General features: G+C 44.1%; 1 protein-coding gene across 3 annotated transcripts in view; it reads right to left on the minus strand.

The window, feature by feature from the left end:
- Positions 1 to 2,829: 2,829 nt before the first annotated feature.
- LOC117512622 (fibulin-2-like) overlaps positions 2,830 to 24,980 on the minus strand; it is a 90,172-nt gene continuing 68,021 nt past the window's right edge. For 2 of the 3 annotated variants that reach the window (XM_034172766.1, XM_034172765.1), the window contains 8 exons: positions 23,855 to 23,992; positions 21,295 to 21,435; positions 17,105 to 17,233; positions 16,665 to 16,790; positions 5,447 to 5,563; positions 5,233 to 5,361; positions 4,905 to 5,028; positions 2,830 to 3,268 (listed from right to left, as the gene is read on the minus strand). In XM_034172766.1, coding sequence (XP_034028657.1) covers positions 2,911 to 3,268; positions 4,905 to 5,028; positions 5,233 to 5,361; positions 5,447 to 5,563; positions 16,665 to 16,790; positions 17,105 to 17,233; positions 21,295 to 21,435; positions 23,855 to 23,992 — 1,262 coding nt within the window. In that variant the 3' untranslated portion in view covers positions 2,830 to 2,910. The remainder of the gene's footprint in view (positions 3,269 to 4,904; positions 5,029 to 5,232; positions 5,362 to 5,446; positions 5,564 to 16,664; positions 16,791 to 17,104; positions 17,234 to 21,294; positions 21,436 to 23,854; positions 23,993 to 24,980) is intronic. The other variant, XM_034172767.1, reaches the window with a different exon arrangement.

The raw sequence follows: 24,980 nt of genomic DNA on the forward strand, positions 1-24,980 counted from the left end.
CTGCCCCTCCCTGAGCCTGGTTCTGCTGGAGGTTTCTTCCTGTTAAAAGGGAGTTTTTCCTTCCACTGTTGCCAAGTGCTTGCTCACAGGGGGTCGTTTTGACCGTTGGGGTTTTTCCGTAATTATTGTATGGCTTTGCCTTACAATATAAAGCGCCTTGGGGCAACTGTTTGTTGTGATTTGGCACTATATAAATAAAACTGATTTGATTTGATTTATAAATAATTGTTGATTGATTGATTGATTATATGACACAGATGTAAATAGATCCTTGTTATTTGACTGATGGATCACCTGACATCATTTGTTCTATTGCATTAAAAAAAATAGTTCACTGTATGACTGACGCCATTTTTCGTGCATTTTGTTTCCATAAATTTTGCTCCATTGAATGACTGCACTACCTTTATCAGTCTAGTACACTGTAAACTGATTGAAGTTTGCATGGTCTTTTTGCGGACATCTCTAGAGGCTTTCAGTTTTTGTTGGATTAAGGAAAGCAAAGGTGTGCTTCTACACACTCTGCTTCAGTACTCAGTTGTGCTCAACGGTACGTTGGCACCTTGCGCGCCGTGCAGATTGAACTGCTGTTCGGACACAAAGCTGTCTTTGCCCTGTTGCTTTCAGCTTCCTGTTCCAAGATGAAACAGCAGTGTAATTTTAAGTAAAAAAAAAATAAATCTAATGACAAGGAACTATTTAGGTACAAAATTAAAAAAAAAAAACAAAAAAAAACGGCCTGATTTACTAAAATTGTAACAAGTGCATGATTTTGTGAGTTGGGTTGGTGAACGTTTTGTGGATGATTTGCTCAGAATAATTGGGCACATGACAGTGGGCATTAACACGATGTAACCAGCAGGATTTTGCATGTGTTAATGACATAACACAATTATGGGCAGCATAACACAACCACATTTTAACTGAAAATGTAATTTATTAAATATTTACCAAATCAAAAATGAATGTGCCTTGAAAACGGTTTGTCTACTCTTTCACGGGAGATGCAACGTGTGTGGCACAAGCCCAGATTCAGCACCACTGCTGTGAAAAGCACCTGCCTGCACAAACAAAGATGATTTCGATTTTATTAATTTAAGTCATCCTGGTTTAAATAAACTCAGTGTCCATTTCTTGTGTTTTGATACTGTGACAAACTAGTATATCTTGAATAAATATATTTATTTTTATCATTATTAATATTATTATTAAACAGGGCAGCACAGAGGCTTAATATTGTTACCTCACAGCAAGAAGGCCCCAAGTTCACGTCCAACCTGGTCGTTTTTGTGTGGAGTTTGTTCTCCTCAGGTTTGTGTGGGTTCCCTCTGCGTGCTCCGGCTACCTCCCACTTCACAACACAGGTTAGGTGAGGTGGTGTCTCTAAATTGACAGTAGGTGTGAGTATACATGTGAATGAGTTTGTCTGTCTATATGTGTTGGCTCTGTGCTAGACTGGTGGACTGTCCAGGATGTATCCTGCCTCTCACCCAGTGACAGATATCTGGGGGTTTACTTCGATAACAACTTAAGCTGGCACATGCAAGTGTCAAGCGTTTGTGCCCGAATCCACTAGCACATGCACTTTCTTCGTCAACTCCGACTGTTTGGTGTATGTAGGAATATTATGCTGATTTTCTACAGAGCAACGATTGAGTCTGTGTTACGGTATGGTATTACTAGCTGGTTTTGTAATTTAATGGTTAAATCAAAAACTCAAATATTAAATCTGATTAAGACAGCTGGTAAAATCATGGGTATGGTGGTACCTGTAACTCCCCAAGAGTTGTTTGAACAGGCAGTTCTCAGATGTGCTGACAATATTTTAACCGATGCGTCTCATGTACTGCACTCTGAATATACTTTACTTAACTCAACTCAGGAAGGAGGTACAGGGTTCCTATTTGTAAATAGAATCAATATAAACATTTCATTTATTCCATTATCAGTGAAGCTCATAAATCAGCAGATAGTTCAGGGAAGATAGCATAAGGGTATGTATTGCGGAATTTGCACAAAAATGTTGTGTATTTATATTTTCTCCTTTGATTTACTGTGTTGTTGTTTTTGATGTATGGGTGCTATGTACTGGATGTGTTGTTGTGTAGCAGACCCTGTCCAAGGCAAATTTCTCCTTAGGGAGACAAATAAAGACACTTTGACTTTGACCACTGAGATGGGCTTTAACAGGCTTCTGTGATTGTGGTCGGACAAACTGTTATAAAATGATGAGAATCATTTGGAAGTGGCTGTCTGTAGGGCTGACACACAGAGCTAACAGATGCACAGGACAAACTGGACAGATGTGCACAGGACTTTCTACCTATAGTTCTGTTACACAGAAAGACATAATAAATGTCAAATTCTGTCTTATTTATGCAGTGGATGTTTCATTAAAAGCAGGTCGATATATACGTGTTGTATAATCATAGCGTTTTCTGTGTTCAATTAGATTATTGACTGAAAATAAAGAAATGCATACACAAACAGCTCATGAGGAATGACTTTGAATCAGACTTGTGTATGTGTCTGAATTGAGTGCAGTAGTGGGTAAGCTTATGTTCAACACCCACAATTTGGTGCACTCATGTGGACACACCCCAAATTGCATGTTCACGAAGGCAAACATGTTAAATGCCCTATTTTGCACAGTTGGAAATTGCAGTTCTCAATGCACACTGTTAGTAAATAAGTATGCATATTTTTGTGGGAGCTGTGGTGTTTGCACAGGATTTTCACAAGAATGTTTACCAGTCATGTAATGGAAAGAATATTGACATGCATTTGAACGCATGCAAATATTTTTACCATTGCACCCATAAACATACATTTTTTACTGTTAGGCAGCAATATGAAAAGTTCATATGAACTGTATTAAGGTCCATCATGGCCACAGAGTAGCTCTGGCTGTTACAGTGAGTTGGCTGTGATGAAGACATAGATTTTGGCCTGAAAAGTAGTAAATGTCCCCTGTCTCCACAGCTTCATCTCAACATTAATCAGGAAGTCCTTGGGACCCTCAACCTGTCGGTGCAAGTACACAGCGCCTGTGTAAGCATTCAGCTTCCGAGTGCTGAAGTAGTTTTCCTCATTTCCTTGAGGGATACTGATGATAACGTTGTCTCCAGAGTAGGCAGGAGACGGTCCAATGCGGAAGATCTGAGCAGGAATAACAATGTTGGACTGGAAACTGAGGTAGTAGTAGGTGATTCTGAGAGGGGACTTTTGACACTCCAGGTAGTTTGGACAGCTGATTCGCTCACAGCGCCTATGAGATAGATAACAGCATTCAGAGATTCATTCCAGCTTTAGAAATCCCCACATTCATCATTAAGAATAATAAAAATCACCTCCAAAATTAAGACTGATTATATTTTGTCTCCCACACAGAATCCTTTCCTAGCCAGACTAGGAAAGGATTCAATCACTTATCTCTTAAACACAATGATAGGTGACAACCTGATTAATAAATTTCATATTATGCCCAAAACATGCAAATTGCCCTGCTGGACTCTCCTCAATTTCCCTCAGGGAGTCTTCCCAAGGGATTAATAAAATTCTATGTAATCTAATCTAATCTAAATGACTAATTAAGGGACTAACTACAACCCCTTTGCACCATATGCTTTACTTTGCACTGAAATTATGCTTCCTATATAAATAGGAAAGTGGAACTGGACATAAACCAAATGCACTTGCATTGTAAACTGTGCACTATACATCACCAAGATATGGTGCCATTATCACTCCAATCCTTGATGGCCTTCATGAGTTACTTTTAGAGTTGATTTGAAATGGTTTTGTTTGTTTTAAAAGCCCAATGTGGTCAGGCACCTTTTTATTTACTTATGAGCCTGACTGCTGCTTGAGATTGCCTGGCAGGAACATTTTGCCATACAAAATCTTCATGGGTGTGTTTTAGTATTACAGAAATTTCTTTTTGTCAATTTGTCTTGGCTTTTATGTGACTATCCTGTTGTTGTTTTATCTTGATTTTTACAATTATTTGAATTATTTTCCCAGTTTTCATCTCTTGCATGTAATTTTACAATTATTGTTTATATTAAATTGTATTGTGGTTAGCACTGTTGCCTCACAGTGAGAAGGTCATGGGTTCAGTTCCCACCTGTGGCCTTTCTGTGTGGAGTTTGCATGTTCTCCCCGTGTTTGCGTGGGTTTCCTCCGGGTGCTCCGGTTTCCTTCCACATCCAAAGACATGCAGGTTAGGTGGATTGGAATCTTTAAATTGTCAGGTGTGCGAGTGGGTGTGAATGTGTTTGTATGTCTGTTTGTGGCCCTGCAACAGACTGGCATCCTGTCCTGGGTGTACCCTGCCTCACGCTCTATGACTGCTGGGATAGGCTCCAGCCCCCCGTGACCCTTAATTGGACTAAGCGTGTGTGTGTGTGTGTGTGTGTGTGTGTGCGTATTGTATTGTATTCTAAAGCACCTATTCACCTTGGATTTGAAATGCCCTATATACAGTAAATAAAGTTAAAACGAGGATCCTCAGTTCAAATCCCAGCCTGACCGGAAAATCACTAAGGGCTCTTGGACAAGGTCTTTAATCCCCTAGTTGCTCCCAGTGTGTAGTGAGTGCCTTGTATAGCAGCACACTCACATCGGGGTGAATGTGAGGCATCATTTGTAAAGCGCTTTGAGCGTCTGATGCAGATGGAAATGCGCTATATAAATGCAGTCCATTTACCATTTACTCCATTTTAAATAATTTAAAAAAACTGAAAAAGCAGTTACACTAAACTGATTCATAAACATTTCAGAGTGGAAAACAGGGTTCCAGCATCTGTCTCTCTAAAAAAAAAAAATCAGCTCTGCGGCATCTTAGACACCCAGTGAGGTACAAATGTAGAACTTCAAGCTTTTAAATCGATGTCATAACTTACGTGTCAGACACTTTGCGGTAGTTTTGCGGACAGTTGAACGCAAGGCAGTGGTAACTTCCTTGGATGTTGTAGCAGGTCTCAGCTAGAGAGCAGTTATGGACCCCAGTGGCACACTCGTCAATATCTAAAACACATAAAAGCTGCATTTACAAAGGAAAATGTCTAATTAAGTAAGATAAAATTGTGGAAAATGCACAACTGACAAAATGGCCAAGGCAGAAAACTTAAAACAATGAAACTGCATATGCTCTGTGTTTATTAAGTCATTTTAAATTGAGTGATACACACGTATAAACTTTTGCGCAACGTGGTGCGATTTTGGGCTTACCTCGACACGCGTGGCCTTTAGCAGACATGGTGTAGCCATGTTCAGGACATGCACACTTATAACTGCCAGGAACGTTGACACACTTATAGCTACACAGATGGCCGATGCTCTGGGAGCATTCATCAATATCTGGAAAATTACGAGAAACTGATTCACAAACATGTCCAAATGTAAGCGTGCTATGACGATTAAAGTGTTGAAACACGTGGCACACCTTCACAGGTCTGCCCATCCTCCCTCAGGTAGTAGCCCTCTCTGCAGTAACACTGATATGACCCATAGATGTTGGTGCACTCCTGACTGCATGGGCTGGTCAAGCACTCATTCACATCTGCAGATTAGAGATGAAGGCTCATTACTGTCACTGGATCAAAGTACTGTAATACCATAATACTATAATTCTGTAATGGCTCAAACCACCATCCAGTACACAGCAGGACACTGTGCACATGCCAATTTGGAAATCAGTCAAAATTGTTTGGGCTTTTTTTTGGGGGGGGGGGGGGGGGGGGGGTAGTGTAGGAATTTTGCATCAACTTCATGTTAAATAAACAAATAAAGTACAAAACACCCTTACCCGAATTCACCTTAATTTTACTTAAACGCTGACCAAACCTTACTTGTACCCCAAAATATTAGTATTTATGTCATCAGGGCTTGATTTGTGTCTGGAGTTTGGTACAGGAGCTTGTGCTGGTGCCACATCAACTACACACAAACCACCTTGGGTCATGGATGGCTGACAAATGATACCTCCCAAAAGTAACCATCTATCTACCACAGCCAGGTGATACACGGATGTCCCCTTGGCCTTCTCCAGCCACTGTGGTCCTCAACACTGAGGCAACTGCATGCTGGGACAACTCACCGCATATCCAATATCAATCAATCAATCAATCAATTTTTTTATATAGCGCCAAATCACAACAAACAGTTGCCCCAAGGCGCTTTATATTGTAAGGCAAGGCCATACAATAATTATGTAAAACCCCAACGGTCAAAATGACCCCCTGTGAGCAAGCACTTGGCTACAGTGGGAAGGAAAAACTCCCTTTTAACAGGAAGAAACCTCCAGCAGAACCAGGCTCAGGGAGGGGCAGTCTTCTGCTGGGACTGGTTGGGGCTGAGGGAGAGAACCAGGAAAAAGACATGCTGTGGAGGGGAGCAGAGATCGATCACTAATGATTAAATGCAGAGTGGTGCATACAGAGCAAAAAGAGAAAGAAACAGTGCATCATGGGAACCCCCCAGCAGTCTACGTCTATAGCAGCATAACTAAGGGATGGTTCAGGGTCACCTGATCCAGCCCTAACTATAAGCTTTAGCAAAAAGGAAAGTTTTAAGCCTAATCTTAAAAGTAGAGAGAGTGTCTGTCTCCCTGATCTGAATTGGGAGCTGGTTCCATAGGAGAGGAGCCTGAAAGCTGAAGGCTCTGCCTCCCATTCTACTCTTACAAACCCTAGGAACTACAAGTAAGCCTGCAGTCTGAGAGCGAAGCGCTCTATTGGGGTGATATGGTACTACGAGGTCCCTAAGATAAGATGGGACCTGATTATTCAAAACCTTATAAGTAAGAAGAAGAATTTTAAATTCTATTCTAGAATTAACAGGAAGCCAATGAAGAGAGGCCAATATGGGTGAGATATGCTCTCTCCTTCTAGTCCCCGTCAGTACTCTAGCTGCAGCATTTTGAATTAACTGAAGGCTTTTTAGGGAACTTTTAGGACAACCTGATAATAATGAATTACAATAGTCCAGCCTAGAGGAAATAAATGCATGAATTAGTTTTTCAGCATCACTCTGAGACAAGACCTTTCTGATTTTAGAGATATTGCGTAAATGCAAAAAAGCAGTCCTACATATTTGTTTAATATGCGCTTTGAATGACATATCCTGATCAAAAATGACTCCAAGATTTCTCACAGTATTACTAGAGGTCAGGGTAATGCCATCCAGAGTAAGGATCTGGTTAGACACCATGTTTCTAAGATTTGTGGGGCCAAGTACAATAACTTCAGTTTTATCTGAGTTTAAAAGCAGGAAATTAGAGGTCATCCATGTCTTTATGTCTGTAAGACAATCCTGCAGTTTAGCTAATTGGTGTGTGTCCTCTGGCTTCATGGATAGATAAAGCTGGGTATCATCTGCGTAACAATGAAAATTTAAGCAATACCGTCTAATAATACTGCCTAAGGGAAGCATGTATAAAGTGAATAAAATTGGTCCTAGCACAGAACCTTGTGGAATTCCATAATTAACTTTAGTCTGTGAAGAAGATTCCCCATTTACATGAACAAATTGTAATCTATTAGACAAATATGATTCAAACCACCGCAGCGCAGTGCCTTTAATACCTATGGCATGCTCTAATCTCTGTAATAAAATTTTATGGTCAACAGTATCAAAAGCAGCACTGAGGTCTAACAGAACAAGCACAGAGATGAGTCCACTGTCCGAGGCCATAAGAAGATCATTTGTAACCTTCACTAATGCTGTTTCTGTACTATGATGAATTCTAAAACCTGACTGAAACTCTTCAAATAGACCATTCCTCTGCAGATGATCAGTTAGCTGTTTTACAACTACCCTTTCAAGAATTTTGAGAGAAAAGGAAGGTTGGAGATTGGCCTATAATTAGCTAAGATAGCTGGGTCAAGTGATGGCTTTTTAAGTAATGGTTTAATTACTGCCACCTTAAAAGCCTGTGGTACATAGCCAACTAACAAAGATAGATTGATCATATTTAAGATCGAAGCATTAAATAATGGTAGGGCTTCCTTGAGCAGCCTGGTAGGAATGGGGTCTAATAAACACGTTGATGGTTTGGATGAAGTAACTAATGAAAATAACTCAGAACAATCGGAGAGAAAGAGAGAATATAACAAAGGTGACGCGATACTCCTCATCTTAGTCTCCCTAAGTAACAGTTTGTTTGATACAAAGTCATTTCAGCGGTACACAAGAATCCTCTGAAGAGACCTAGCAGCAAAAAACATCTAGTCATTGCCTGGTTAGCATCCAAATCTGACAACCATATACAACCTTAAACACTTCAGCCTTTGTTCTCCAGCAAAGATATTAGCATTGCCAAACAACTCGGTCCAGTGACCTCATGATTTCACAAGCCATTCCCAGACATCTCTCTATGGTAACGGCTGAGGGCTCAGAGACATCAATGTCACTGCCACAGTCTCTGACAGTTGAACACTTTCAGCACATACAGATGCACCCCTGATGGACCAGTCCAGGAAGTCCTTGATAGCCTGGATGATCACAAACCAGACACAGCAATTCCTCACTCAACTTCACAAGTGCTGCAATCAGGGTGTTTGCTGATTGTGAAAGGATCACAGCATTGTCCACAAAGTTAAGGTCAGGAAACCTTTTCTCACAAACAAAGGCACTGAATCCACTGGTTTACACAACCCTATCCAATACCCAGTCCATGCAAGCACTGAATAATGTGACAAATGTCAGATTTCACTGAGAAAATTTCAGACATTTTGTCCCTACTCCACTCAACACTGGCAGCACCTCTGTAGAGCCTGGCTATGATGTCCAGCAACGTTTTGGGAATCCTATAAATTCTCAGGATGTCCCACAAAGACACGCAAGTCCCAGAAATACCTGTCTGAGTCTCCACTGCAACAAATTGAGTGAACCCATCAGCTAATTCTGGAAGACACTTGAGGTGCCTTGCTATACCTTCAGTTGTCGTACCTTCAGTTCTCTTCTCATAATCTACCAAACACTTCCTGCAGTTTGGGCAGGCTATTTAAACCCCGGTCACACGGCACTAACGAAGGACACCTAAGCCAAAAAGAAACAAGAAATCTGGACTTATGCTGACTTTCAGAGACATCGTTTAACTGTCGTCCAGCTTCGTTCCTGTAGTTGGCTCTTCGTTAGAATTTTCAAACTGTTGAAAAATGTGAACGAATCCAGACGACAACCTCAATTTGTCTGTATTCCAGTTTGCTTTCTGTGTTGATGGTTCCTCATCATTTGCGTAGTTCCTGTACTGCCAGCGTTCTGTTTGATTGTTGTCCAACTTCGTCCAACCTCCCAAGTGCGACTTTTTGCAAGAACATTAACAATATCTGAACGGGTCAATAACTAAAACTCAGATGAGCAGAATGTGACTCGTCCATGTGTGGGACAAAGAGCAACATTGTCATACAGAAACAATAGCTGCAAGAACATTTGATCAACTACTTTAACTATTTACGTTCCAGCCATTTGTCTCTGGAACGTGCGTGTGCGCACCCACGTTCCAGCCATTTGTGGTTGGGATGTGCGTGTGCGCACACGTTGTTGTGAAGACAAACCTGTTTTCAAGACAGCCAGATCCTGCACCTGCAGGTGATGCGGACAGCACAGGCCGGCTGCAAGCGTGAGTTATGGGGTTAAAATAGCAAAAAATGGTGACAAAGGTCAATTTCAGTTTGTACAGAGGTCAAAAGTTAAAGTTGCTCCAATTTCAGTAAAAAATGATGCAAATTATTGTTGGGTTGATAGGATTTTAAAAAGGAATAGTTTGCACCATCTGTCATGCTTAGTTATTACGTTACAGGGTAACATATGTCACATGTCATAGAATCCAATGGACGTCGACCATGTTTGACCTTTACTTTGTAACCAAACATTCAACACAGTCAAAACTATTCCAATTATTAATTTTTTTATTTAAACCAATAATTTGCATCACTGTTTTTTTTTTTTACTGAAATTGGAGCAACTTTAACTTTTGACCCCTGTACAAACTGAAACTGACCTTTGTCACCATTTTTGCTGTTTTTACCCCATAACTGTTGGGAAAGTGTAGGAACACGGACCCACAACAGGGGGCGAAAATGAACGGACAATGGAGAAAGTCAAATCACAAAGTTTTACTGTTGTGAATTCACACAACAAACACAACAGATTACAAATACAGCAGTAACCGAATTCCAAAGGTGTCGTGTGGGCAGGCTCGACGATAGGAGACGTCTGTCCGAGTCGAACCGGAACCACCCGATTTCCTCTGCCACCGAACCCCGGGGATACTGGAGCCGCCAAGTCCCGAACCCCAGGTGGCCACTGCCTCTGCTCGTCGGATCCGGTACTGCTGGCAAGGAACAGAAACAGTCAGGTGTGGGTGCGGCTGCACCCAGTAACACACAGGGTGGAACACCACCTCCACCTCTTGTCAGGAAAACACTAAAGTGCAGGAGTGTGAGTACTTATCCAAATACTGTTTCCTGCTGCTCTTCTCTCTCTCTGTATAAAGGCAAAAGGTAATTAAGGTTGATATAATCGGCTGGATACGTTACCTCCTTGGTAAAGCGATATCTCGGCAATGAGGTGGAGATGCCGTCCTGCTGATATACCTCCCTGTTGATTGATATCAGCTGTCTCGTCTCAGGTGATGGGTGACAGCTGTCACCCTGGCTGCTCCTGTGAGGCGACAGCGCCCTCTGGTGCCTGGAGCCCGCACTCCAGACAGGGCGCCCTCTGGTGGTGGTGGGCCAGCAGTACCTCCTCTTCGGCGGCCCACACAACAGGACCCCCCCCTCAACGGGCGCCTCCTGGCGCACGACCAGGCTTGTCCGGGTGGCGACGGTAGAAGTCGGCCAGGAGGGCCGGATCCAGGATGAAGCTCCTCTTCACCCAGGAGCGCTCTTCGGGGCCATACCCTTCCCAGTCCACCAGATACTGCAAACCCCGGCCCATCCGTCGGACGTCCAGGAGCCGGCGTACAGTCCAAGCCGGCTCGCCGTCGATGATCCGGGCAGGAGGTGGTGCCGGACCCGGAGTGCAGAGGGGTGAGGTGTGATGAGGTTTTATCCTGGAAACATGGAACACTGGATGAATCCGCAGTGAGGCCGGGAGCTGAAGCCTCACTGCGGCGGGATTGATGACCTTGAGAATTTTAAACGGACCAATGTATCTTTCCTGCAGTTTTGGGGAGTCCACTTGTAGGGGAATGTCCTTGGTGGACAACCACACTTCCTGCCCAGGACGATACGTAGGAGCCGGGGTCCGCCGCCGGTCTGCATGGTTCTTCGCCCTCGTCCGGGCCTTCAACAAAGCAGAACGGGCGGCACGCCACACCCGACGGCACTTCCGTAGGTGGGCCTGGACCGAGGGCACACCGACCTCTCCCTCAACCACCGGAAACAACGGGGGCTGATACCCCAAACACACCTCAAAAGGGGAGAGGCCGGTGGCTGATGATACCTGACTGTTGTGGGCGTACTCGATCCAGGCCAGGTGGGTACTCCAGGCCGTCGGGTGCGCGGCTGTCACACAACGTAGGGTCTGCTCCATCTCTTGGTTGGCCCGTTCTGCTTGCCCGTTGGTCTGGGGGTGATACCCGGACGAGAGACTGACCGTGGCCCCCAGTTCCCGGCAGAAGCTCCTCCAGACATGCGAGGAGAACTGGGGACCGCGATCGGAGACGATGTCTGATGGTATCCCATGCAGACGGACGACGTGGTGGACCAGGAGGTCCGCTGTCTCCTGGGCCGTTGGTAGCTTCGGGAGGGCCCCGAAGTGGGCCGCCTTGGAGAATCGGTCCACTATCGTGAGGATGACGGTGTTTCCCTGGGACGGCGGGAGGCCCGTGACAAAATCCAGGCCGATGTGAGACCAGGGGCGATGAGGCACGGGCAGCGGCTGTAGCAATCCCGATGTCTTGCGGTGGTCGGCCTTGCCCCTGGCGCAGGTGGTACAGGCCTGGATGTAACCCCGGACGTCGGCCTCCAGGGACGCCCACCAGAAGCGCTGCCGGACGACTGCCACGGTTCTTCACACCCCAGGATGACAGGAGAGCTTAGAACCGTGACAGAAGTCCAGGACTGCAGCCCTAGCTTCTGGTGGGACGTAGAGTTTGTTTTTCGGTCCGGTTCCGGGGTCCGGGTCTCGTGTCAGGGCCTCCCGGACGGTCTTCTCCACGTCCCAGGTGAGGGCGGCCACGATAGCGGACTCCGGGATGATGGGATCCGGGGGATCCGACGACTCCGTTTTGACCTCATCTTCATGTACCCGGGACAAGGCATCCGATCTTTGATTTTTGGTCCCGGGACGGTAGGTGATCCGGAAGTCAAAACGGCCGAAGAACAGTGACCAGCGGGCTTGCCTGGGATTCAGCCGCTTGGCGGTCCTGATATACTCCAGGTTCCGGTGGTCAGTGAAAACCGTGAACGGCACGGACGTTCCCTCCAACAGATGTCTCCACTCCTCAAGAGCCTCTTTCACCGCAAGGAGCTCTCGATTGCCGACGTCATAGTTCCGTTCGGCTGGGGTCAACCTGCGGGAAAAATAGGCACACGGGTGAAGGACCTTATCGGTCTTCCCGCTCTGGGACAGCACAGCTCCTATCCCTGAGTCCGAGGCGTCCACTTCAACCACTAACTGGCGACTAGGATCGGGCTGCACCAGAACAGGTGCAGACGAGAAGCGCCGTTTCAACTCCTTGAACGCGGCATCGCAACGATCCGACCAGGTGAAGGGGACTTTTGGTGAGGTCAGGGCTGTCAGGGGGCTAACTACCTGACTGTAGCCCTTAATGAACCTCCTGTAGAAATTAGCAAAGCCTAGGAACTGTTGCAACTTCCTACGGCTTGTGGGTTGGGGCCAGTCTCTCACCGCCGCAACCTTGGCCGGATCAGGAGCGACGGAGTTGGAGGAGATAATGAACTCCAAGAAGGACAAAGATGTGCAGTGGAACTCACACTTCTCGCCCTTCACAAACAGCCGGTTCTCCAACAACCGCTGCAGGACCTGACGTACATGCTGGACATGGGTCTCAGGATCCGGAGAAAAGACGAGTATATCGTCTAGATATACAAAGATGAACCGGTGCAGGAAATCCCGCAAGACATCGTTAACCAACGCTTGGAAAGTCGCGGGAGCGTTTGTGAGACCGAACGGCATGACCAGGTACTCAAAGTGCCCTAAGGGGGTGTTAAATGCCGTCTTCCACTCGTCTCCCTTCCGGATCCGAACCAGGTGGTACGCATTTCTAAGATCGAGCTTAGTGAATATTTGGGCTCCATGCAGGGGCGTGAACACTGAATCCAACAGGGGCAACGGGTATCGATTGCGAACCGTGATCTCGTTCAGCCCCCTATAATCAATGCATGGACGAAGACCGCCGTCTTTTTTACCCACAAAAAAGAAACCTGCACCCATCGGGGAGGTGGAATTCCGGATCAACCCGGCGGCTAACGAGTCCCGGATGTAGGTCTCCATTGATTCGCGCTCAGGCCGTGAGAGGTTGTACAGCCTGCTGGACGGGAACTCAACGCCTGGAACCAAATCAATGGCACAATCATAAGGACGGTGGGGGGGAAGGGTGAGCGCCAGATCCTTGCTGAACACGTCGACAAGGTCATGGTACTCCACCGGCACTGCCCCCAGATTGGGCGGGACTCTGACCTCCTCCTTAGCTCGGGAGCCGGGAGGAACCGAGGAACCTAGACACACCCGATGGCAGGTCTCGCTCCACTGAACCACTACCCCGGACGGCCAATCAATCCGGGGATTGTGCTTCAACATCCAGGGAAATCCTAAAACCACACGGGAGGTGGCCTGAGTCACAAAAAACTCGATCACCTCCCGGTGATTCCCTGACACCACCAGAGTTACAGGTGGTGTCTTATGCGTGATCGGAGGGAGTAGGGAGCCATCTAGTGCCCGAACCTGTACAGGCGAGGTAAGCGCCACCAGAGGGAGCCCTATCTCCCTAGCCCATCTGCTATCCAACAGATTCCCCTCAGAGCCCGTGTCCACCAGTGCTGGGGCCTTCAGGGTTGAGTCCTCATAAAGGATCGTGACTGGGAGTCGTGTGGCAATGTGGGTGTGTCCCACGTGAATGTCTCGGCCCACCCCTAGCCCTGTCTCTAGGGGCGGGCGTTTGGAGTTTGACCGCTCGGGGCAGTCTCTTACGTGGTGCTCTGTCGAGCCACAAACAAAACAAGCTCCGTGGGCCTGCCTCCTCTGTGCATCTGGTGCCCTAAATGTTGCCCTACTCGTGTCTTTAGCTTCGTCAGCAGGGGGAGCTGTGGCCCCACGGAGCGCAGGGGCCGTGGAGCGTGGGGAAGGCGGAGTGCGGTCGGATCCGGAAGGGAGAGGGACGGCGCGTGCCCGGCCACGCCCTTCGTCTCGTTCCCGCCGACGTTCTTCTAACCGGTTGTCTAATCGTATGACAAGATCCCGCGGTTCGTCCTTAGCCACCAGGTGCTCCTTAAGAACCAATGACAGTCCGTTTACAAAGGCGGCGCGGAGGGCAGTGCTATTCCAGCCGGACCTCGCAGCCGCGATGCGGAAGTCGACTGCATAGGCAGCTGCGCGCCGACGCCCCTGTCTCATTGACAGTAGCACAGTTGAAGCGGTTTCTCCTCTATTGGGGTGATCGAACACGGTTCTGAACTCCCTCACAAACCCATCATATGTCTGAAGAAGCCGTGACTTTTGCTCCCAGAGCGCTGTAGCCCAAGCGCGTGCCTCGCCGCGAAGCAGGTTTATTACATAAGCTACCTTGCTAGCATCGGTCGCGTACATAACTGGACGCTGTGCGAAGACGAGCGAACACTGCATAAGGAAATCCGAACCCCAGGTGGCCACTGCCTCCGCTCGTCGGATCCGGTACTGCTGGCAAGGAACAGAAACAGTCAGGTGTGGGTGCGGCTGCACCCAGTAACACACAGGGTGGAACACCACCTCCACCTCTTGTCAGGAAAACACTAAAGTGCAGGAGTGTGAGTACTTATCCAAATACTGTTTCCTGCTGCTCTTCTCTCTCTCTGTATAAAGGCAAAAGGTAATTAAGGTTGATATAATCGGCTGGATACGTTACCTCCTTGCTAAAGCGATATCTCGGCAATGAGGTGGAGATGCCGTCCTGCTGATATACCTCCCTGTTGATTGATATCAGCTGTCTCGTCTCAGGTGATGGGTGACAGCTGTCACCCTGGCTGCTCCTGTGAGGCGACAGCGCCCTCTGGTGCCTGGAGCCTGCACTCCAGACAGGGCGCCCTCTGGTGGTGGTGGGCCAGCAGTACCTCCTCTTCGGCGGCCCACACAACAATAACTCCAGAACATTCCATCACATCACATCACAGATCGTCCGAATGATACCTTTTTGGAATTGTTATGATCAGACAAATAATATGAAATAGTTTTCAACATGATTGGAGCATTTTTACATTTGTGTAATTCTTCATTGACCCCTAGCTGGCTACAGCTACCACCCTGTGATGTTATCATACATTTTTTTGTAGGCCATGGTACACTGAGGCTGGATTCTAAGTGTTGTTTGGTCACCTTCAGTGGTACCAATCAGGTCAAAATTGATGACTGGCTCCTGGACTAATACCCGCTGTCCAGTCACGTCACCATGAATGTCTTGTTTTGATTTCGTTTAAAGCGTCGAGGTCGCCGTTCACTTCGTTTTTCTTTTGTTAGTTTCAGTTTTGTTTCGTTCTTTTATGCGCTCTGGACTTGCAGGCTTTTCGGTCATGGGAGAAGTGCAGGCTCATTCGTGCACTTTTTCTCAACGATTTGTGACTTTTTTCCTTCGTTCAGCTGTTGTCGTGTGCCGTGTGACCAGGCCCTAAGATGTAATTTCCCAACTCTTCTCTCTGCCTGTGAATCCCACCACTGCTACATCAGCATCGCTACCTGCTGTCAGCCTCATCTCCCCCTCAGCATCCACCTGTGGGCTCCAAGTCCCCAGTATCTCAAATAATAGTCTGTGGGGGTGAGGAGGTGAGATCTTAAAATAATTATTTTCATTCTAAATTAGTTTCTCGGTTAATTTTAAGAGTAATTGGTTAATCATTTGGCTTATAAAACATAGGCAAATATAAAAAACCATGCCTGTCACAACTGACAGAAACCAAGTGGTCAAAACCACCTCATTAGTGAGGTGCAACTTGTTAGTCCATTTTTATGTAATGCATAAATAGATCCTTGTCACCGTAGTTTGACAGTTTAATGTTTATTTTAGTTCTATATATTTTGCTCCATTGAACCACTCTGTCTTTTTTTAAAAATGCATCCACGACACAAGGAAGCCATCCATAGCGGGTGCTTTGCCTTGACTATGATCTTTTTAGGTGTTATATAAAACAAATAATGAATGTTTTTCATTCATATAACAGAATGAATATTTACATTCACTGAATAAAACATTCCATCTTCCAACCCATGCAAATATTCTTACCACTGCACTCATAAACATTCATTATTTGTATAATCACCAATATATCATCACATTTTCCTCATTTGAAAACACATAAATGCGCACATTGTTCCACTTTCATAACTTAACTTCTGTTTTCTGCCTGGCACTCATAACGCTGCCGTGTCTCTCATTATGCCTCTGAGTTTGCATCTCAGTCATTTCTTCTAAATCCAGACACACAAACACATGCACACACACTCACCTTCACAGTTCTTTCCATCTGCAGATATGCGGAAGCCGACCGTACAGGAGCATTGGTATGATCCTGGAGTGTTCTCACAGGTCTGGGCACACAGGCGTCCTGGGTAGTGCCAGCACTCATTTACATCTGAAAGATGTAGAGTCATCACATAAACGTGCACTAAGCGTACGTGGCTGCATGCATGTGCACAGTTGCATGTGTGCAGCCGAGCATGCAGGAGTTAGTTGCCTTGCACCTCTGTGTGCGTGCCTGCGCATGCGAATGAGAGTGTGGTGTGACCAGCTGCCCGCTTATATTTGGGGTTTGCTCTTTGTGGGTCACAAATCAGATCTTCATAATAATGCAGGGTATTGAAAAGTGAGAGTGTTAGAGAGACGGACTTAAAAAAAAACCTCCTTGTAAATGTTGAGTTTGTGGTGCAAGTGATGAGTCCAACCCACCCACACACATCTTTCTGAACGCGTCGTACTGGTAGCCCGTCTGGCAGTCGCAGCGATAGGAACCAGGCATATTGTGGCACAGCTGGCCCTCTCCACATCGATGGAGATGACTCTGACACTCGTCCACATCTATGAAAGACAAGGAAAAGAGGAAGAGGCGGACAAATTCATAGCATGACAAATGTCTTTGCAGTTTCAGTGCAATCAATTTCAAATTCAACCACATTTCTCTCTACAATAAACTTTATCTGTTTTACGGCTGGACAATAAATTAAAGCTACACTGTGTTGGATTTAGTGTCATCTAGTGGGGAGGTGGCAGATTGCATTTGTTTTGGTTTCTTGTCACATTTTTGCACCTTTGATGAATGGGATTCAAGTGCCCTTTCTTTGTGTTGTGATAAGCAACATGTTACACAAAACATCCCTAAAGTCCCACAATTCTTTGTATGTATACATTCTTCAGCTCTAAACAAAAATTTAGGCCTGAATCACATTGTACCATATTTTTGTGAGACATGTGACATCAGAGACATCAGGACGGTCTGTGGGACAGACACTGAGAGAAGCGCCCGCTGTAAATGGAGAAAGGGCGTGGCAACCAACAACTACATTGCATTTAAAGCAACGTGCACAAAAATGGGTTGTTTCTTCAGATGTTTTCAGAACAAAAAGCTCATGTTTGTTTGTTGTGTTTTTGTGCATATTTGTTTCACATTGCACTCATGCACTATACTGCAAACGATAACTGGAAAAATCTTTCAAAAGGTGACGCAAGCACCAAATTTGACACAAATACACCTTTGACATCACCCTTTTGAAAAGGCAAGGTATCCACTTGGATTTTCAATAGGCACCCAGGTAAAGGCCAATTGAAGAATTACACAGGGGTCAAAATTAAAAATGCTCCAATCATATTGAAAACTATACCACATAATTTGTCTGATCACAGAGATTCCAAAAAGGTATAGTTTGGACTATTTGTGACTGAATGTTATGGAGTTATGGGGTAAAAACAGCAGGAATGGTGACAAAGGTCAAAAGATGAAGTTGCTCTAATTTTGGAAAGAATTTATGCAAATTAATGGCTGAGTTAATAGGGTTTTAAAAAGGAATAGTTTGCATCATGTGTCATGCTTAGTTATCATGTTACAGAGTCACATATGTCACATGTCATAGAATCCAATGCACGTCAACATTGTTTAACTGTTACTTTGCAGACCAAGCACTCACACACACAGTCAGAACTATTACATTTATTAATCCTATTAGCTCAACCAATAATTTGCACCACGTTTTACCAAAACTGGAGCAACTTTAACTTTTGACCCCTGCACAAACTGAAATTGACCTTTCTCACCATTTTTGATATTTTTTTTACCCCATAACTCCATAGAATTTAGTGATAGTTGGGCCAAACTACACCTTTTTGGAATCTTTATGATCAGACAAATAATATGGAATACACGTACCTCTCAATATGATTGGAGCATCTTTTACTTTTAATTTTCAATTGACCCCTACGTGGCTGCCTATAGAAAATTCAAGTGGACACGCTTTTTCAAAAGAGTAACGCCTAAGGAGTATTTGAGCCAAATTCGGTTCTTGCATCACCACGTGAAGGATTCCTCTGTAAATATTCTCTTATCTGCTGCACTATAACTTATGTCCAGACATACAGCTGTCCTGTCGTCCTGAAACTTATGAGCTGCAGCACTTTGTTTAATTCCTAGATGAAGGTCAAGCTGATATCAGTGTGTTGTCAACTCCAAGTGCACTAGTCTGACTGAATCCAGAGAGATTTATGTGACTTCATTTTAGCTCTTACTACCAGCAGCACTTCGGCTCAGTGGTTGGCTGAAGGCCTGGGGTTTAATTCCACCCATGCCCAGTTCCTTTGTGGATGGAGTTTGCATGTTCTTCCTCAGTGTTAAATATAATTATGACTCCAGAACAATGTTCCAAAACACAGGTATTGCAAAATTTTGAAATGATTCAGAACTGTAATTTGTAGTACTGACGAAAAGCTTTGGTATCATCCGCAAACCACACTTTCAAATCCTTATTTAATTCTGGAATTACTTTGCCATTCTGATGTATATTCCATTCCGCATTTGACCTTGGAGTGAGCATCATTTCTCCCCTTGGTTGCTAGCCTAACTTCTGAGACAACACTAACCTGAAGGTGGACACCACAGCCAGCAGGGGGCAGTCATGGCTAAGGAGTGCCTAAATTGAGGGAGCAGCGACATAACGAGTTGATTTAAAAAAAAAAAATGGTCACGTGACTCCTGGTGCCATCTTGGGATCAAAATAGTGTTCGCTGTTAATCTGTCTGCATGTAAATCCAACTATTTTATTTATTTATTCACTGAAAACGCCGGGTTGTGCATTTGGATGCACAAATAGACACAACAAGGGCTTCAAGATGTACAGATTCCCTTCAGATCCAAACATTAGAAAAATCTGGGTAAATAAAGTCAGCTGTGTGGGATAGAAGTGACTTCATCGTCAAAGTTTGAGAGGTAAATTTATTGTTCAGTCCCATGTACAGTAAAACTCACCTAAACTGTCATCATATAAACCGGATATTCACAGTCACCTGAAAAAAAGTCCCAAAGTTTATGTATAAACACTGTATATAACGGATTTTGTACAATGGCTTTTCACTCACATTGGATAAAATGTCCCGTCCAATTGCAATGAATTTCCATTAAACCCCTCTCATGTGGGACCAGAGTCATTTCCGTGATTAAAAGTCTGACCATTTTTTTTTCCCACACCGTGCTCAGACTCGGAGCCACAGCCTGAATGTGCACCTGTTAAATCAGACACAGCAAAAGGCTATGATTTGATACTTTGCTGCTTTCACTGCTTCATATTATAATAGTTTTTTGCAGTGCGCACACTGATAACATTTTGATAATGGATCAAATACATTTGGGAGAAAAAAAATTCAGAGGAAATTTTGACCTGGTCATTAAATGAGGTGCACGTCCCGATGCAGGATTCCCTGTAGATGTTCGGCGCCTCCTGACTGTAACTAATCGGTTACATACATACCGCTCACATCGGATCGCAATGTATTTCCATTAACAACCCCGAGCAGTCTGGACGTGCAGAGGTACAAATTAAAGGTCAGCACTCTGACACTCGCCGATTTGAGGAAAGTGGGACCGGAGTAATTTCTGTGATTAAAAGTCTGACCGTTTATTTTTTTCAATCCGTGTTCAGACTGGGACCTGAACCTTGACGTCTACCTGTTAAATCAAACACAAAAGGCTGTGATTTGACACTTTTCTGCTTTGAATCCTTCGTCTCCTATCATATTATAATAGTTTTTGCAGTGCACACGCTAATAAATGGATCAGAAAAGTCCACAAATTTACAGTCAGAAAAAGACGAAATTGTACAGCTTACCTTTGATTACCTTTGGGGTCAAATTAATCCAGAATAAAGTATAATCCAGTCATGGAGAATTTTAAAACTGTCACGCACGTCAATGTATGACACAGAGTTACAGAGCAGCAGCTGCATAAATCAGGCTTTTAATTAATAAAATAAATCATCAGAAATTGTAAATTTATGTAAATTTGATATCTTAACTATTTTTATATTTATTTTGATAGCACCTGTACCTGGATGTGTTGCTGTATGTGGTTAAATGATTTTAAAAAATGTTGAAACCGCTAAAGGTCCATTCAGTAGTTCAGCACAGTTGGAAACAAAATGGCGCCATGTTCGAAGTTGACACCACTCTCTCAATTAAGGCACACTAAGGAATACAACATAGACAAAACAAAGTTGCTTTTTTGACAGACCTGGTGTATCAAAGCTAACCACCGTCTCATCACTTCTTTGTCATTATGTGCTCTTCTAGTTTGGTGGGTTACAAGAAGATAATGTTTTTTGTTTTTAGTCATTGCTGACACTCACCCTCACCCACTCATCAACATTTTTGCTATGCAAGTCGTACCTTGCTACCAATTCAGGGAATAATTAAAATGAACTGACAGAAAATACCTTAGTGGAGTTAATAACCAAACATGACATTCATCACATATTATCTAATATTTTGTGTAAATACGAGCATGCACGCACACGCAAACTATCTAAGCTCATATCAAGCCTTTTTTTTTTTTTTTTTTTTGCAGTTTCATCACCAGCTGCTCATTCCTTGCAGTTTTTTACCAATGCATCTGGATCCATCAGGACTGGCGTGATAGCCTCGACTGCATATTATCCTGCGTTGACAGTTGTAGGACCCTATCGTGTTGATGCAACTGAATCCTGGATTACACGGCTGGACCGCGGCATCGCATTCATCAACGTCTGGAAGAGTGAGAGATGAAGTAAATTACAACCCAACGGCACAATTCAGACGGTGTGATATCAAAGCTGTTTCCCTCTCCTGCATAACTTTGTTGTGTGCGAGTCAGACATTTTCTCTATTTTGTTATTTCTCTTTCGTTCACACTCCCTTTACAGTGGAGTCAGCTGTCTTGACATGTCCTGGTTCCTGTCCCTGGGGGCTAATTCCACAGCATCAGTTTGTACTGGAAGAGGACAGAGGATTGGCTTTTATCCACCCCTCTAAAGCCTCTAACAGCAACATCTCTGATCTCCTGTCTGTGTGGCATTTAACCCTTTTGTCACAGTTACGCTACGGATTCACCTGTGTGCCATACAACCCCCCACCCACTCTTATTATGAACCTCCCTCTGCCCCAAAAGTCCTTTGTTCGGTTAAGTGCCTTCTTCAGTGTCCGTCTGGGCAGGTGCCATCGAGGATCCATAGTGCAGTGTTCAGGATGATGCGTGGCGGCACCAGCGTGCACTCCCAGGCCAGACCTGGCCTTGCTCAGGGACACTCAGCTGCCACCACCGGCTCATGTAGCATTAAGAATTTTCTAAGCTTAAGAAGGTCATTTGGCCTCTAAACCATCCAGCTGCTGTGACTCCCACTGCAACATAAGGTCATGCTCATACTCACTGCTTTTATAGTGCAGCACATGAAAGAATATTTACAGAGGAATCCGTCAAATGGCGATGCAAGCACCAAATTTGGCACAAATACTCCTTTGACATTACTCTTTTGAAAAAGCAGAGTGTCCATTTGAATTTTCAGTAGGCGGTCAGATAGAGGTCAATTGAAGAATCACACAGGGGCCGAAATTTAAAAATGCTCCAATCATATTGAAAAGTATTCCATATTATTTGTCTGATCATAACAATTTCAAAAAAGGTATAGTTTGGACCACCTATGACCAGATTCTATGGAGTTACAGGGTAAAATATAGTAAGAATAGTGAGAAAGGTTCATTTCAGTTTGTACAGAGGTCAAAATTTAAAGTTGCTCCAATATGGTAAAAAGTGGTGCATATTATTAGTTGAGCTAACAGGATTAATAAATGGAATAGTTTTGACTGTTTTGAGTGCTTGGTCTGTAAATTAAAGGTTAAACAAGGTCGATGTCCATTGGATTCTATGGCATCTGACATATGTGACCCCGTAACATGATAACTAAGCATGACACATGATGCAAACTTTTACTTTTTAAAACCCCATTAAATCACCCAAAAATGTACATTAATTTTTTTCCCAAATTGGAGCAACTTTAACTTTTGACCCCTGTACAAACTAAAATCGACCTTTGTCACCACTCTTGCTGTTTTACCCCATAACTCTATAGAATTAAGTCACAGATATTCCAAACTAGACCTTTTTGGAGACTCTGTGATCAGACAAATAATGTGGTATAGTTTTCAATATGATTGGAGCATCTTTTAATTTTGACCCCTGTGTAATTCCTCAATTGACCCCTACCTGGCTGCCTATGGGAAATCCAAGTGGACACCCTGCCTTTTCAAAAGAGTAATGTTTAAGGTGTATTTGTGCCAAATTTGGTGCTTGCATCACCATTTTAAAGATTTTTTCAGTTATCTACTGCACTATGACTGCAAAACTTCATTATTTCAATGTCTCTATTACTTGCCCTGCTTTCCCTATAACTGCATGAGAATACTCACTATATAATAACCAACTAACCAATCAGGCTGTAATATGTACTAGAGCAAGTAGTAGCGAGTACCAGAAACACAATTCAGATGTATTTCTCTGCTGTGAAATTTTCTGTTCCAGCTGATTTTTTTTAAATGATTCCCTGTACTTAATAATGTATATCTGTACAGTGGCACCGCCCCTTGGATACCACTACCATTTTCATCTATATCTGCAATCTTCTTTGAAATTTCCCAGGAAGTTCTCCTTTGGTTATCAGGCTCCATCTGTCTCATGGAAGAGCGCAGTGTACTTTGTGGAAGTAGTCGATCCTCCAGGAACTGTTCAACCAGTACTAAATGCCTACTGAGCATTCACATTACCCTGCAGACTGCAAAATACAGCTCCCCCAACCCCCTATATAGCAACCTAGTCTGAGTATCTGAATGGGCTTCTAGGACTTCTTTTGTAACTTCCACAGAGTAGAACAACAGACAGGACACATGTCCTGTCTGTTGGACAGGACATGTGTCCTCTGTTGGACACATGTCCAACAGAGGACACATTTCCAAATTAAGGCAACACAAGCAAATGCAAAAGACACTAGTGTCAATCCAACAACATGTGACTCAATAATCAGCATGTGACTCAATAATCAGCTTGAATTTAAACCTCCTTTATCACCGGGCCTTCTGTCTAACAACAGCATTAATACTGGATATTTAACTGAAAAACAAATTGTTTTCTCTTACCAATACAGCTGCCTTGTGCATCTTGGGTAAAGCCCACAGAACAGCGAGGCTTCTGGTTGCACCTGAACGAGCCCTCAGTATTCACACAGTCAAAGCCAAAACCACAGTTGTGGCTCCTTTGCACACACTCGTTGATATCTGTGAAATATCATAATAAATGAAAGAATTAGTACAGGAAAATCAAATATAATGGCTTCAGTCAAACATCTGACTTGTATTTGTCTTTCGTGTGAAATACAGGGGTAAAGCTGTGTTTTACCACTGGATGGCAGTAGTGTTAAAGAAGAGATTGTGCATCTCACTTCAGCTGCTATACATCGTCAGGCTAACTGCAGGGGATCAAGACTTTAAATTGCAGAAACAAGGATCCCACAAATCTTAATGGTAATAATCACTGTCATTACTGCACGCTGTAGCTGGATGGTGCACAGGCTGTGGTGGAAACAGGCCTGAATGCATCCTGTACAGTGTGGCTTTGTGTTTCTTAGAGAACAGTGAGGTAGTTTCCCACAGATTCCTCCGGCACCTGCCTACTAATGGACCCAGATTCAGTCAATCACGTTGACACATCTGCTGCTGAGTCATGAGCCAACACTGCCGGGAAATCAATAATGTGAAAACAAAACAAGGCACAGAGCACATGTGGGTGCGTAATGCACAGGTTTGTTATTACCCTATGCAGGTGTTTTGGGCCCCATGAAAAGAACCCTTACTGGGCTACCCCCCCATATTATTTTGTCAGTATTATAACTGTATTAAGGGCATCTCTGGGCCCTTGTCATATCATGGGCCCCTAGAATCCTTCTCCTTATTCTCGCCTTTTTGGCACCCCTGACCTTATGTGCCAGCGAAACAGCAGCAAAGCAGGGTATTGTTTTCACTTCTGTGTGTGTTTACAAGATAACTCAATAACAGTTGGACGTATTTCATTCTAACTTGGTGGGAATATTACTTGGACAGATATCTAGATGTGATTAGATTTTGAAGTAGTTTAGTCAATGGTCAATATCAAGGAAACATGGTTTTATATATATATATATATATATATATATATATATATATATATATATATATACACAACCCCAATTCCATTGGAGTTGGGACATTGTGCAAAATGTAAATAAAA

The sequence above is a fragment of the Thalassophryne amazonica genome, chromosome 6 (assembly GCF_902500255.1).
Source record: "Thalassophryne amazonica chromosome 6, fThaAma1.1, whole genome shotgun sequence".
Lineage (NCBI taxonomy): Eukaryota > Metazoa > Chordata > Actinopteri > Batrachoidiformes > Batrachoididae > Thalassophryne > Thalassophryne amazonica.